Below are 15,552 nucleotides of genomic sequence, written 5' to 3'. Positions count from 1 at the left end.
CAGCCCGGGCCGCGCGCGGACGGCGACAACGGCCCAGGTCCCCGCGGCTGCAGAGGTGGCGGCGGCCGGAATCTCCTCTCAGGGAGCGGCCATGTTGCTGGTGGAGAAACTCCGGCGGACACGTGGGGGGGAGCGGGCCGGCCCTCGCGCTTCCTCTTACCCACAATGCCCCGCCCCGGCGCACGCGGACCCGCCCCCTCGCCGACTTCCTCGGTAGCTTCCAGACAGACGCCACGGCAGGGGGCGCTCGTGCCGAGGCAAAAGGCAGCGGCCTCGAGGCAGCCGAGACCAAAAGGAGCCAACCTGGCAGCGGTGGGATTCGAACCCACGCCCCCGAAGAGACTGGAGCCTTAATCCAGCGCCTTAGACCGCTCGGCCACGCTACCCTGGCGGGGACCAAGCTTTCTAGGATCCTACTTAATGGTTTTGTAAGCATTTCACTTCTCCATCTGCGTTTCACCGGATCCCGGCGGAATTCGCTATGTGATATGTAGACGCAATTCAGTATGGGCTGCCATACTGAGATCCAGGGTGGCTCCAAATGGCTGTTAGAGGGAACAGCTGCACTTGGCGCTGGATCACCCGCAGGGCCGAGCTGGGCGACTCGGGGGAGGATGACTGGCCGTGACGGGCCCGGGGCTCGGACCTGGCAGCCGGCCGGACACCGGTGCTCACTGCGGAAGTTACCCACGGACTGCATCGAAACTGTTCATGGAAGGTACAGATCCCTTTCCCTCTCCGCAGGAGATGTCACTATCAGTTGAATGTAAGTCCTTCCACAGCTTTGCTGCCAAGGTCTAAGCACAGACACGAATATATTTACCTATATACACATGTGTGTATTATACACGTGTAGATATTTACATGCATGTATATTAACATATAAACACAAACATTATATATGTATATAGCATGGAGATCTAGTTATATATTTTTCCATAGAAAATAGTTGTGTATGGAGTGTTTAATAAGCGTCTATTAATGTAGATATGCAACTGGCTGGGTGATTTTTTCCCCAAGATTTTACTTTTAAATATATATAGGCATGTTAATATGTATATGCACACAATGTATACACAGCCCATATAATCGAGCATATAGATGGTCATATATGCATTTTTAAAGACTGTAAAACAGACAAGGAAAAAACAACTTTAGTTTCGTCACTTGGAATTGTTACTGAGTCCAGATTAGGGTTTGTGAAGTTTTCTTCTAGAAGTAGAGACTCTTCACTGAGGGTCCTTGACTTTGATGAAGAATTTCTGGACAAGTCACAAACTTGGCAGAACTTTATGGAGTAAGCAAGCAGGCAAACGGAGAGAGAGGCACGCTCCCACAGACTGAATGTGGATACTCAAAGGGAGACACACTGAGCTTGGTATCAGGGCTATATTAAGGCAGGGTCTGACTCAAAAGTTATTCTAAGTATCTATCTTTGCTCTTAATCACTCTTGGTGTTGTCTATTTCTTTTATTTTTTTTTGCAAGTTGTGGGGCTTTCACTCTGGGCCTGGGTGCTGTTCCTGAGCTTTGTGCTCAAGGCTACTGCTCTACTCTTTGAGCCATAGTGCCATTTCCAGTTCTTTCTAAGTAGTTTATTGGAGAAGAGTCTCACTTGGGCTTTGAGCTGCCATCCTCTGCCTCCTGAGTAGCTAGGATTACAGGCATGAGCCACTGGAGCCTGGTTTAGCTATTGATTTAATCTATTTTTGTGTGGGTCCTGGGGCTTGAACTCAGGGCCTGGGCACAGTTCCTGAGCTACTTTGCTCAAGGCTAGTGCTCTACTATATTAGCCACAGCTCCACTTCCAGAAGCAGGCAGGCACTGATGGCTCATGCCTTTAATCCTACGCAGGAGGTTGAGATTTGAAAATCACAGTTGGTAACCGGCCCAGGACAATTACCTTCAATTATTTACCAGAAAAACAGTGGCAGAACTGTGGCTCAAGTGGTAGAACACTAGACTTGAGCAGAAAAGCTAAGAGACAGCATCCAGGCCCTGAGTTTAACCCCCAGTACTGTCACAAAAGAAAAAAAAAAGGGGGATAGTTATGGTTTTATATTAACACTCATTACACATTACAGGGCCACAGTCCAAGCTGTGGCTCATAACTGGTCATACAGGCCTAGCATTGAGCATTCCATGTTTCTCCTTCTTCTGAATCCCTTTCTCAATCTGGTTTTATTTTCCATCAATCTTTTAACACCTATCATAATTTGAAAATATTTCATTGTTCTGGGAAAATCTGATACGTGTATGTGTGTGTGTGTTGGCCTTGGGGCTTGAACTCAGGGCTTGGGCACTGTCCCTGAACTTCTTTTGCTCAAGGCTAGTGCTCTACCACTTAAGCCATAGCACCACTTCCAGCTTTTTTCTGTTTATGTGGTACTGAGGAATAGAACCCAGAGCTTCATGCATGGTAGGGAAGCACTCTACCACTAAGCCACATTCCCAACCCCAGACAAAGGATTTTGGGTGGGTAAGACAAATGGTATCTAGACCCACTGGAAACACCGTGATAATCGGTTAAGATTTTCCTTTGTCAGGCATTACTTCTTATTCTGAGTTTATAACATGGCTACTGGGGCTAGAACTCCAGGGCAAGGTGCTTTTCCTTAGCATTTTCCCTCAAGGCTGGCAAGCTACTACTTGAGCTATACCTCCACTTCCAGTATTTGCTAATTGGTGATAAGTCTTTACTGCCCAGGGTGGTTTTTTTTTTTTTTTTTTTGCCAGTTCTGGGGCTTCAACTCAGGGCCTGGGCACTGTCCCTGGGCTTTTTTTTCCTGAAGTTTAGTACAGTACCACTTGAACCACTGCGACACTTCTGGTTTTTCTGTTTATGTGGTACTGAGGAATCGAACCCAGGGCTTCATGAATGCTAGGTAGGCAAGCACTCTACCATTAGGCCACATTCCCAGCACCAGGGTGATTTTTAAACCTTGATCTTAGCCTCCAGAGTAGGCTTAATTCAATATTAGTTTTAACTGATAAAAACTACGTTTGTGGAAGACCATGAGATGCAATCCTCCATTTTTCACCCCATTTTATTCCCCAGTTTTCTATGCCAATTCTTTAGCCTTGTGGGGCTTTTCTGACAGTGAAATCCGATTATTTCTTAGCTTTCTCCACTGTTGACCTAATATTTGGCTTTCTTAGGTCACTGATTCTGGGCAGCCTGTCTAATTCTGGGTATCCAAAATTTTGCTATTGATTCTTCATCCTCATGGATTGGTGCCACTGAATACCTCTTCTGTCACTGTATTGAGGGGTTAGGAGCAAGAAGGCTTTATACGTACACACTGAATTTAACCAATAGTTACACAAATTAAGTTACCTGAAACTAGATGATCACAGATTTGTTTATTTATTGGCTATTTTGGACCAGTAGCAGGGCTTGAACCTAAGACCTCACATTCTCACTGGGCTTCTTCATTCAAGGCTGGCTGGTGTTGTACCACTTGGCTTTTTGGTGGTAATTGGAGGTGAACCTCTCAGAATTTCCTGCCTGGACTGGCTCTGAATGGTGATCCTCAGATTTCAGCCTCCTGATTTGCTAGGATTACAGGTATAAGCCACCAGTGCCTAGCCGCTAAGATTTTCTTAAGCTTTAGATAAAAAGGAACTTAATGCGTATATTATCTTCTCTGAAGCTGATGACAATCCTGTACTATATTCTTTGTTTTATAGATGAAAAGACTTGAGAAAAGGCAGGGTTATATATTTTATCTAAAGCAAACAACAACATAGAGAACAAATGTGAAAGCATTTATTAACTTTTTTTTTTTACAAATGTTTAAAAAAATCAGGAGACACTGCATAAAAAAAAAACAATTTTCAGTAGCTTGTGAAGAGTTGGTAGTGAGAAGCATTTGAGGGTGAATGGTGGCTGCCTCCTTTACTGAACAGCCTGTAGCCAGATAATTTACTCACTCATTTACTGATTTATTTGGTGCCAATCATGGGGATTGCATTGATAGCCTGGGCACTGTTCCTGAGTTGTTGTTTTTTTTTTCCTGAAGACTAGCACTTTACCACTTGAGCCACAGCTCCACTTCGGACTTTTTTTGGTGGTGGTTAATTGCAGTCTTAGGACTTTCCTGAACCAACTGGCTTAGAAACACCAACCTCAGATCTCTCTCCTGAGTAATGAGGATTATACCCAGCTTGGTTTTGTTTTTAACCAGTTGACAGTTGAATTTGAGATAGAAGAGGAACCATTTTATTTGGAAAGATGAAATGGAACTTAGTAAACATGTAAAAAGAAATCTGAAACATAAGCTACTTCTCTGGGTCCAACTCACTCAGGGAAAGACAGACACAAAATCCAGGCAGAGAATTTGTTTCTAACCCCTAAGCTGCAGATACGTGTGTAAACATTTGTTAACTTATAAAACATGTCCAACAATGCAGACAGATGTTCAAGAATGAAGAAAACACAAGTACTAAAGCAGCAAGAAAGATAGTTTGTGCGTCTTGGCTCTGCAAGATTTTATCTGACCAGTTCTTAAGTGTTACCAGAAAGCCTGCATATGTTTATATGCATTGCTAGTGGTGATATCTTCAGCACTTTTTTGGGGGGGGGAGGAGAGGGGTTGCTGATACTGGGACTTGAACTGTCTCAGCTTTTGTGTTCAAGGCTGGTGCTGCAGCACCTGAGCAACACCGTCACTTCTGGCTTTATACTGCTTAATTTCAGATAAGAGTCTTCTCCACTTTTTTGACTTTTGCTGGGTTTTTTTATCTGTTGGTTTCTTGTTTTTGTTTTTTTTTTTTTGGGTCCGGTCGTGGGGCCTGAACTCTGGGCCTGGGCGCTGTCCCTCAGCTCTTCAGCTCAAGGCTAGCACTCTACCACTTGATCCACAGCGCCACTTCCAGCTTTTTTCTTTTTTCTTATGTGGTGCTAAGGAATGGAACCCGGGGCCTCATGCATGCAAGGCAAGCGCTCTACCACTGAGCCACCTTCCCAGCCCCTTGAGCTGGTTTTGAACTACAATCTTAGTCTCTAGAGTAGCTAAGATTACAAAATCAACCACAAGTGTCCAGCTTCATGACTGGTTTTGCACAACAGCAAGACTGAGACTAAAGGACTAGAAGCCTCAAATCTGTCCAATTAACCCTTTACCAAAAACCTTGCCTAATTCTGCTGGAGAATAGATGACATAGAACTGAGACATGAGATGGCTAGCAAAGCTATTTGCATATTAAAATCTCAAGGAGCATATTAAAGCTCAGGAAGACAGGAGGGTGGCTGAATAAACAGGAACAAAAATCATAAAGTATAAGATGTTTAAGATGTTTGGTGACCTTGCAGGGTATGTCGCTTCTTACATTTAACATAGGCTTATTAATGATGTGCACTGGTTTAAAACAAAGACTACATGCAAGCCAACTATTAATCTGAGGAAGCCCCATTTCTAAAGAGAAATGTCCATACACAAACAATAGGGATAGTCATTTCTGGGTGGACTGAAGGATATTTTTCCCTGGGGTAATCCGTTTTTTATTTATACAGGTACTGAGGCTTGAATTCAAGGCCTTATACTCTCACCATTCCAGCTGGCACTCTATCACTTGAGCCATATTTCCAGTTTTAGCTTTCACTGGAAAACTGGCTAGACTGGCTGCCAACCATGATCCCTTAAATCTTAGCCTCCTTAGTAGCTAGGATTATAAATGTGAGCCACTGGAACTCAACAACAGCAAATGAGACTATGATGTCTCCTGGAAGACTGTATTGTAGACTTTAGCACCTAATGCTAAGACAAGCACTCTACCATTAAGCCACATTCCCAGCCCAAGGACCTGTGTGTGTGTGTGTGTGTGTTGTGGGGCTTAGGACCTGGTGGTGTGTGTGTGTGTGTGTTGTGGGGCTTAGGACCTGGTGGTGTGTGTGTGTGTGTGTGTTGTGGGGCTTGAACTCTGGGCCTTGGCGCTGTCCCTGAGCTCTTCAGATCAAGGCTAGCACTCCACCACTTGAGCCACAGTGCCACTTCCGGTGGTTAATTGGAGGTAGGTAAGAGTCTCACGGACTTTTCTGCCCAGTCTGGTTTTGAACGAGGATCCTCAGATCTCGGCCTCCTGAGTGGCTAGGATTACAGGCATGAGTCACCAGTTCCAGGCCAAAGGACCTGTTTTACATGAAGGTTAGAATGGCTTGGATGTTACACTTTGCTTTTTTGTGTGTTGGATGTTACACTTTGCTTTTTTTGTGTTTGACTTTTTACACAAAGGAAGAGGCTGCTCTAGCAGTCAAGCTTGATCAAAGCAGGCTCTTTTCTTGTCAAGTTGAGACACCCAACTAACATTAAATCCGAACTCTTTTTAAATAAAGGTCGTCAGAGCCTGGCCCTGGGGAGACTGCTGCATGCGTGTTTACTGTTTTCACCCTCTGATCCTCAAACATTAAAATAAGTCTCAAGGGACTGCTACTGAAAGCAACTGACTGCAAATGACAAGCAAATCAGCTCAGCTTTAAGCAGAAAATGCCAATGTGAGGGGTAGGGAATGGCTTTTCAGCCAGGGGGTGTCAGAGCCCTGTAGAAAGAGGCTGTAACATTGTGGAACCTTCAATCACATTGTGGTGGTTGTCAATGAGATAGAATTCAAATTCCAAGTCACTTTCCTTTTTTTTTTCAGTTGTGGGGCCTGAACTCTGGGCCTAGGCTCTATCCCTCAGCTCAAGGCTAGCACTCTACCATTTGAGACACAGTACCACTTCTGGCTTTTTCTACTTATGTGGTGCTGAGGACTTAAACCCAGGGCCTCATGCATGCAAGGCAAGCACTCTACCACTCAGCCACCTTCCCAGCCCTCCAAGTCACTTTCCTTATAAAGGAAAGCTTTCAGGCTCACCCTCTCTCCATCCCAGCTGATTTAAGAGGTAGAGGTCATAAATGCGAGTGTACAAAAAGCAAATATAAATAATATAAAACCTATGTTAGAAAACGTGCATAAGAATTGAAATCTGGCAGTCTGCCAGGAAACTGGGAGCAGACTAGGAGGAAATTAAAAACACAAAGATCTGACAACAGTCAATGTGGGTTCTGCCTCCCTGAGGAAGGCAGCCCAGATTTGAAGAATCTCACACTGAGCTTCTCAGTGAGAAATGCCATGCACACTTCCAGATGCTCAGAGCAAGAAGGCTCTGCTCGCAACACTTCCCAGGCAAAGTTCATTTGGGGTCTCTCCAATCGCCCATCCTCATTCACTGAACACAAGGCTCTGGGGGCCTGAGATTTGAATCTAGCCTGAAAAGGCTGGCGAGGAAAGCCCTTATCCATTCAAAGCAGACAAGCACTTCTTACACCCCATGACAAAAAAAAAAAAAAAAGAACCAAAACAGAACTTTATAACAATATATTGGGTCATTAGGCTGCATTTCAATCCCCACTCCCCCAGAACGTGGTCCTAAGGGACAGTTAAGAGTATCTCTGCTAATAGCAAAGACATGGTTCAAACATCAAAAAAAAAAAATATACAAAAGTTGATTTACAGCACCCTATAAAAGACTTTCCCCTCCTAAACCAAATAAGATTCCCCACCCGGTCCCTACCCCACCCCACCCCCAGCCCTTTTGTTTAGAACTAGCTGGCAGTGACTTTTCCTGGCAAGTTACTCCTCCATCTGAGCCCAGGCTTCTTCTGCCTTCTCATAGTACTGGTTGGCTAGCCGGCCCTTCATGGCTTCCATTGCTGCCTCAGCCGCCTGAGTGTACAAGTCCCCTAAAAGACAGCAAAGTGGGGTACAGAGTTAAACCAACCACAGTATACACCAGCCTACTTCCCTCCCAAGTCTTAAGTCCCAAACGAATCCCTGTGATCTCTCAAGGGGTGTGAATCTCCTGTCCGGTGATTAAACCTGGCCAATCAAAGTGCTCTTCCCATCTCCACTAGATCAGAGTGCTGGTCTATGCTTATGTAGAACCAATCAGAGTAAACTATCTCAATAACCACAGTGATTGGTTTAGAGGTGGGTGGGTGATTCAGTTTGAGGCAATGGGAATTAGGCGAAGAACTTTTTGTAGAATGAGTGTAGCAGAGTATAATAAAGATTCTGGCTGAGTGCTGGTGGCTCAGGAGGCTGAGATCTGAGGATCACAGTTCAAAGCCAGCCCGGGCAGGAAAGTGAGACTCTCATCTCCAATAAATCACTAGAAAACTGGAAGTGGTGCTGTGGCTCAAGGGATAGAGCATTAGCCTTGAGCTGAAGAGCGTAGGGACAGTGCTCAAGCCCAGACTTCAAGCCCCACGACCAAAAAAAAACGCAAAAAACAAAAAAAAATAAAGAATCTGGGGCTGGGAATGTGGCTTATAAGCAGAGTGCTTGCCTAGCTGCATGAAGCCCTAGGTTCGATTCCTCAGCACCACATACACAGAAAAACCTGGAAGTGGCACTGTGGCTCAAGTGGTAGAGTGCTTGCCTTGTGCACAGAGAAGCTCAGGGACAGTGCTCAGGCCCCGAGTTCAAGCCCCAAGACAGAAAAAAAAAAGAGATTCTGATTTCATGTTTTGCCACCAAATAAAAATGCTTAATACTTTCTGCTTTTAGAGCATTTTGGGTTTAGAAACTTCAAATAAGAAATTACAGCTAAGGGGCTGGGAAGGCGGCTCAGTGGTAGAGCGCTTGCCTTGCATGCCTGAGACCCTGGGTTCGATTCCTCAGCACCACATAATCAAAAAGAAAAAAAAGCCGGAAGTGGCGCTGTGGCTCAAGTGGTAGAGTGCTAGCCTTGAGCTGAAGAGCTGAGGGACAATGCCCAGGCCCAGAGTTCAGGCCCCACGACCGGACCCAAAAAAAAAAAAAAGAAATTACAGCTAAGCCAGATGCTGATGGCTTCTACTTATAATCCTAACTACTCAAGAGGCTATGATATAAAAATCAAGTTTGAGCCCTAATAGCAAAGTTTGTGAGACTTTTACCTCCAATTAACCAACAGAAAGGTAGAAGTGGACAGGGGTGCTAATGGTAGAGCACTAGCCTTGAGTAAAGCTAAGAAACAGTACCCAGGGCCTGGCGCCGGTAGCTCTCGCCTGTAATCCTAGCTATTCAGGAGGCTGAGATCTGAGGATCCAGGTTCAAAGCTAGCCTGGGCAGGAAAGTCCGTGAGACTCTTATTTTCAATAAACCATTAGAAAACCAGAAGTGGCACTGTGGCTCAAGTGGTAGAGCACTAGCCTTGAGCTGAAGAGCTCAGGGACAGCACCGAAGCCCAGAGTTCAAGCCCCACGACTCACCAAAAAAAAAAAGGAAGGGAGGGAGGGAGGGAGGAAGGAAGGGTACCCAGGTCCAGAGTTCAAGCCCCATCACTGGCACATGCATGCACACGAGCGTGCGTGCGCGCGCACACACACACACACACACTTTCTGCTGGACACTGTTATTCAGGAGATTGAGAACTGAGGATCAAGGTTTAAACCCAGCTTGGGAAGGGAGGTTGTCAGTTGTGGGGCTTGAACTCCCATGAGGCTCTTATTGTCAGTTAATCACCAAAAAGCTAGAAGGGGAGCATAAAAAAGCTCAGAGAAGGCACCCTGGCCCTGAGTCCAAACCCCAAGATGGGCAAAAAAGGGGGGGAGGGGAAAGTAGGAGAAAACAAGGGAGGGGCTAAATCAACAAGAAATGTACTCATTACCTTACTTGTATAACTGTCACTCTCCTTACAGTAAAATAAAATTGACTCAAAAAACTGAGTTATTATTTGCTACTTTTTTATACAACTTTAATAAATCTCTTCAAATTAGTGTCATCCTATTCCTGTGTGGTTGGGTGAATCCACAGCTACAGAACCTGAAGAGCACTGAATGTATAACCATTAAAATAAAATATTCAAATTAGTGGTACATAACTGTAATCCTAGCTACTCAAGAGGCTAAGATCTGGTTGGCTAGCCAGGACTGTGGTTCAAAACTAGCCAGAGCAAGAAAGTCCATGAGACTCTTATCTCCAATTAACTTTCAAAAAAGACAAAAGTGGAGCTGTGGCTCAAGTGGTAGAACACTAGCCTTGAGCAAAAAAGCTCAGGGACAGTGACTAGGCCCTGAGTTCAAGCCCCAGGACCAAAACAATAAATAGACAAAATAACAAGATAAATAAATATGTTCAGCAAGGCTCTCTCTAGTGGCTCATTCCTATAATCTTAGCTATTCAGGATGCTGAAATCTGAGGATTGCATGGTTTGAAGCCAGCCTAAGCATAAAAGTCCAAGAGAATCCATCTCCAGTTAACTCACAAAAATGCTAAGCTGGAGGCATGGCTCAAGTGGGATAGTACCAGCTTTAAGAAAAAAAATCAATCAATCAGGCGCTCACTTCAGCAGCACATATACTAAAATTGGAATGATACAGAGAAGATTAACATGGTCCCTGGGCAAGGGTAAAGTGCAAATTCGTGAAGTGTTCTGTATTTTTCAAAGATATACTGAGAAGAGAGGTAAATATGTTTTGAGGGGGAAAAAAAAATCAGTGTAAAAAAAAAATCGGGGCATGAGGCCCTAAATTGACACCTCAGTTCTGGCACAACAAATAAAACATTCATGTACAATGTAGTTCCATAAAGACCCCTGTGGGTGAAGAGATAGCCTGGTCCTTGTGAGAATACAGTGCTTCTGTCTTACCTGACCTCTGCATGTCCTTCTCCAGCTGGAAGCCGCCACAGTACAGCATCTCAGCCTCCCTGGCCAGCAGCGCGTACCGGGGCTCGTGCTGCATCCCATCATACTCCCCGCCCTCATCGCAGTCTGTCGTCTCCAGGGCAGTGCTGTACCAGTGCAGAGCCTCGGGCCAGTCTCGGCACCTTGTCAAGAGAAACGGAGGGGAAAAAGGACATTACTACAGCATCGGGTGGGAAGGTAAAGAGGATCATCTAGCAGTGTGGCAAGATGGAGATCCCCTCTCTTCTTCACAACACATCCACGAGGGCAGTCAAGTAGCTGTCTTTAACAAAAGTAGCTGGGCACTGGTGGCTCATGCCTGTAATCCTAGCTAATCAAGCAGCTTAGATCTGAGGATCATTGTTTGAAGTCAGCTTGGGCAAAAGAGTCCAAGAGACTCCTATCTCTAATTAAATAGTAAAAATCTGGAAGCAGGAGTTTGGCTCAAGTGGCAGAATGCCAGCCTTAAGTGAAAAGGCCAAGCAAGAGCATGAGGCTCTGAGTTCAAGTCCCAGTGCTGGCACATACACACAAAAATTTCTGTGGGACTGTAAGGAGATCCTGAAATAAAGCCACACCTGTAATCCTAGCTACTCAGGAGGCTAAGATCTGAGAACTGAAGTTCAAAGCCAGCATGGGCAGACAAATTCCAGAGCCTTAAAGAAGATTTTATTTGGTGCCCATCCTAGGGCTTGAACTCAGGGCCTAGGTACTGTCCCTAAGCTTTTGTGCTCAAGGCCAGCACTCTAGCACTTAAGCCACAGCTCCACCTCCCAGCTTTTTGGTGTTTAATTGGAGATAAGATTCTCATGGACTCTTCTGTCCAGGCTGGCTTCAAACTACAATCCTCAGATCTCAGACTCCTAAGTAGCTAAGGTGAAAGAAGCCACCAGCATCTTGCCCAGAGACTCTTATCTCCAACTAACCAGCAAAAAAAGCTTGAACTGGAAGCATGGCTCAAGTGGTAGAACACCAGCCATGAGTTAAAAAAAAATAAAGCATGATGTCCTGAGTTCCTGACCCAGTACTGGCACAAAAAAAATAAGCTAAAAAAAAAATCTGCCTTGGGGCTTGGGAAGGTGGCTCAGTGGTAGAGTTGCTTGCCTCACATGCATGAGGCTCTGGGTTCGATTCCTCACCACCACATAAACAACAAAAATAAGCCAGAAGTAGCACTGTGGCTCAAGTGGTAGAGTGCTAGCCTTGAGCTGAAGAGCTAAGGGACAGTGCTCAGGCCTGGAGTTCAAGTCCCATGACTGACCCCCCCCCAAAAAATCTGCCTTATCTAAGTCATTAAGATGCACTAGTTCATTAATTCAAAGAACCACTGACCCTGGGCTTCATTGGCTTGCACCTATAATCCTAACTACTCAAGAGGCTGAGATCTAGGGATCATGATTCAAAGCTAGCCTGGGCAGCAAAGTCCCTGTTAGACTCTTATCTCCAATTAACTGCTTAAAAAAAAAAAAAAAGCCGGGGCTGGGAAGGTGGCTCAGTGGTAGAGTGCTTGCCTTGCATGCATGGGGCCCTGGGTTCGATTCCTGAGCACCACATAAGCAAAAAGAAAAAAGCCAGAAGTGGCGCTGTGGCTCAAGTGGTAGAGTGCTAGCCTTGAGCTGAAGAGCTGAAGGACAGCACCCAGGCCCAGAGTTCAGGACCCACAACCGGACCCCAAAAAAAAAAGTGAAAAACAAAGCTAAAAGCTAAAAGCTCACACCTGTAATCCTATCAGGAGGCTGAGATATAAGGGTTATGGTTTGAAGCCAGATGGGGCAGTAAAATGTGTGAAACTCTTACCTCCAATTAACCAGCAAAAAGTTGGAAATAGAGGTGTGGCCCAAGGGGTAGAGGGCCAGCCTTAAGTAAAAAAGTTCAGAACAGTCCCCAGGCTCTGAGTTCACACCTAGTACAGGTACACACACACACACAGAGTGAAAAACAAAAATAGGAAGAGTCTATTTATTAAAACTGCCCCTACTCCTATGACAATAGAGACAAATCGTTCTGAACCTGGGGCATGAGGTTTTTTTCTCATGCTGGCTACAATGGCTGCCATCTGCTTTATGTGCTGGGTGCTGAGAGAATTATGGGCCCGTGGTCAGTGGGTAAGTGTTGGGCCCAGGTCTGATCTGACTTAAAGGGGAAGAAGCCACCTGCAGCCCCGTTCCCAGAGGCCCCACCTGAGCGACAGCCTCAGTACCTGTCTGGGCTGAGATTCTGGCCAGTGTCAAAAGCTCGTGCCACTATGATCATGGACTGTCTGTCACCAGCTTCAGCAGCCTTCAGTAAGTAATCAAATCCTTTGATTTTATTTTCTTCTGTCTCCTGTCAATACAAACAAAGGAGGAGGGGCATGAGGCTTGAATATGAAGATCTCATTCATCCATCATCTTCCGATTTCTTTAATTATTCTGAGAGTTCTGGGCTTGGAGCCACAGGAGAATTTCATGCCAGTGGTTTTTCTATTGATGGAATTATGCAACCATCCTCATAATCAGTTGCAGAATATTTTCATCAACCCAGGAAGAAATACCATACCTTTTTAACTGTCTCTCCCTTTGCTGGTTCTCACCCTTCTGCCCAACCCTAGGCAATAATTAGTCTACTTTATGTCTCCAATGGTTTCCATATAAATGGAGTCACACAACTGAGCATGGTGATACACACTTGCAATCCCAGCACTGCGGAGACTGAGACCGAAGAATCATGAGTTGGAGGCTAGTTTGGGTTACATGGCAAGACCCTGTCTCAAAAAAAAAATCAATAAAAGGCCAGATGCTAGTGGCTCACACCTGTAATCCTAGCTACTCAGGAGGTTGAGATCTGAGGATTGTAGTTCAAAGCCAACCCGGGCAGAAAAGTCCATGAGACTCATCTCCAATAAACCACCTACAAACGAAGTGAAGCCGTAGCTCCACTAGCCTTGAGCAAAAAAGCTCAGGGATAGTGCCCAGGGCCCTGAATTCAAGACCCACCACTGACAAAAAAAAAAAAAAAATCAGTAAGTATCTAGAATCATATATGTCTTTTTATATTTACCTCCCCTCACCCCTCTGTGCCAGTACTGAGGTTTGAACTCTGGGCCTTGCACCCTTGCTTATCTTTTTCACTCATGGCTGGCACTCTACCACTTGAGCCACACCTCCACTTTTGACTTTTGGTGGATAATTGGAGATAAGGAGTTTCATGGACTTTCCTGCTCAGGCTGACTTAGAACCATGATTCTCAAATCTCAGCCTCCTGAGGATGCTAGGCATGAGCCATTGGTGCCTGGTTCTATACAACTGTTTCTTAGTACTAGGATTTGTACTCAGGATCTCTCACTTTCTAGGTAGGTGCTCTAGCATTAAACCATACCTTCAGCCCTTTTCTGCACTGGTTATTTTTGAGATAAGGTCTCACCTTTTCCCTTAGGTTTGTGCCTGGGCTGTGATTAGCCTACTTTAGGCTTCCCATTGTAATATCCCACATCACCCAGCTTCTGTTAAAATAGTTTTGTGGCTGTTTTTTGCCTGAGCTGGACTAGAACTGCAATCCTCCTGATTTCACACTACCATGTAGAAAAATGACAGGTTTATGCCACCATGCCCAGCTATTAGTTCAGAAGGACTTTCCAGTGTATGCCCTGGCTGGCCTTGGATCATGATCCTCCCTATTTCAGTCTGCCCAGTAGCTAAGTTATACATGTGAGCCACCAGTGACTAGTTTTTATTTTATTTTTTAGACACAGTGGAAACTTGATTCTTTTCTTTAACTCAGGGCCTGGGTACTGTCCCTGAGCTGTTTTGCTTATGGCTAGCATTCTACCACTTCGAGCCACAGCTCCATTTCCTGTTTTTTGTTAGTGAATTGGACATAAGAAGCTCACAGACTTTCCTGCCTGGGCTAGCTTCAAACCTCGATCCTCAGATCTCCTGAGTAGCTAGGGTTACAGGTGTCAGCCTCCAGTACCCAGATGAAAACTTTATCTCTCTCAAGCATCAACATGGGTTCCAAAGTTAGCTTTAAGCAATGGAGAACAAGATAGAACTCAGAGAATAGAGACCCATACTCTCTTACCCTCCAATGTTGGCAGCCAAGTTTCAAAAACTACTCTAGAAAACAAGTCATACAGGGCACATACCTATAATCCTAGCTACTTAAGAGGCTGAGATCTGAGGATCACATTTGAAACCAGCCTGGGAAAGAAAGTCCATGAGACTCTTTAACCACCAAAAAGCTGAAAGTGGAGCTGTGGCTCAAGTGTTATGAGTGTGAGCCTTGAGCACAAAAGCTCAAGGCTAGTGTCTAGGCCCTTAGTTCAAGCCCTGGGACCAGCACCAAAAATATATAAGTAAGTAAATAATAAACAATCATTCGTTAAATACTTAATACAAGAGCAGAAAAGCTGGATATTGGTGGCTCAAACCTGTAATCCTTGCTACTCAGGAAGCTAAGATCTGATGATCAGGGTTCAAAGCCAGCCCAATCCAGCCCTGGCAGGGAAGTCTTTGAGACTCTTATCACCAATAAACTACTTAGAAAAAGCCAGATGTGGTGGTCTGGCTCAAGTGGTAGAGTACTAGCCTTGAGAAAAACAATCTCGGTGACAGTGCCCAGGCCAAGCTCAAACCCCAGGAACAATTATATATAAGATGACCAGGCATTGGTGGCTCACACCTATAATCCTAGCTAATTAGGAGGGTGAGATCAGGCAATAAAGTCTCATAGACCTTTTTTGTGTGTGGGGGGGTCAGTTGTGGGGCTTGAATTCTGGGCCTGGGAGCTGTCCCTGAGCTCTTCAGCTCAAGGAGAGCACTCTACCACTTAAACCATGGTGCCACTCCCTGTAAGATGTTTTTTTGGGGGGTGGGGTCGTTCATTAGGCCTGAACTCTGGGCCTGGGCACTGTCCCTCAGCTCT

General features: G+C 45.2%; 2 protein-coding genes and 1 non-coding gene across 3 annotated transcripts in view; all 3 read right to left on the bottom strand.

Moving 5' to 3' along the window:
• Positions 1 to 94, bottom strand: part of Polr3e (polymerase (RNA) III (DNA directed) polypeptide E (80kD)) — a 28,006-nt gene extending 27,912 nt beyond the window's left edge. The window contains exon 1 of the mRNA XM_013011739.1: positions 3 to 94. The gene's annotated coding sequence lies outside the window, so the exon portion shown is untranslated. The remainder of the gene's footprint in view (positions 1 to 2) is intronic.
• A 210-nt stretch (positions 95 to 304) lies between these two features.
• Positions 305 to 386, bottom strand: Trnal-aag. Its single transcript has one exon. It is a non-coding gene; the product is annotated as a tRNA-Leu (tRNA).
• A 7,194-nt stretch (positions 387 to 7,580) lies between these two features.
• Eef2k (eukaryotic elongation factor 2 kinase) overlaps positions 7,581 to 15,552 on the bottom strand; it is a 52,358-nt gene continuing 44,386 nt past the window's right edge. Inside the window, exons 16-18 of the mRNA XM_013011374.1 lie at positions 12,851 to 12,975; positions 10,615 to 10,793; positions 7,581 to 7,723 (exon numbers count right to left, since the gene is read on the bottom strand). Coding sequence (XP_012866828.1) covers positions 7,614 to 7,723; positions 10,615 to 10,793; positions 12,851 to 12,975 — 414 coding nt within the window. The 3' untranslated portion in view covers positions 7,581 to 7,613. The remainder of the gene's footprint in view (positions 7,724 to 10,614; positions 10,794 to 12,850; positions 12,976 to 15,552) is intronic.

Source organism: Dipodomys ordii, unplaced genomic scaffold (assembly GCF_000151885.1).
Source record: "Dipodomys ordii isolate 6190 unplaced genomic scaffold, Dord_2.0 Scaffold14, whole genome shotgun sequence".
NCBI lineage: Eukaryota > Metazoa > Chordata > Mammalia > Rodentia > Heteromyidae > Dipodomys > Dipodomys ordii.
The sequence above is the reverse complement of the archived record's forward strand: the minus strand, read 5'-3'. Positions and strand labels throughout refer to the sequence as shown.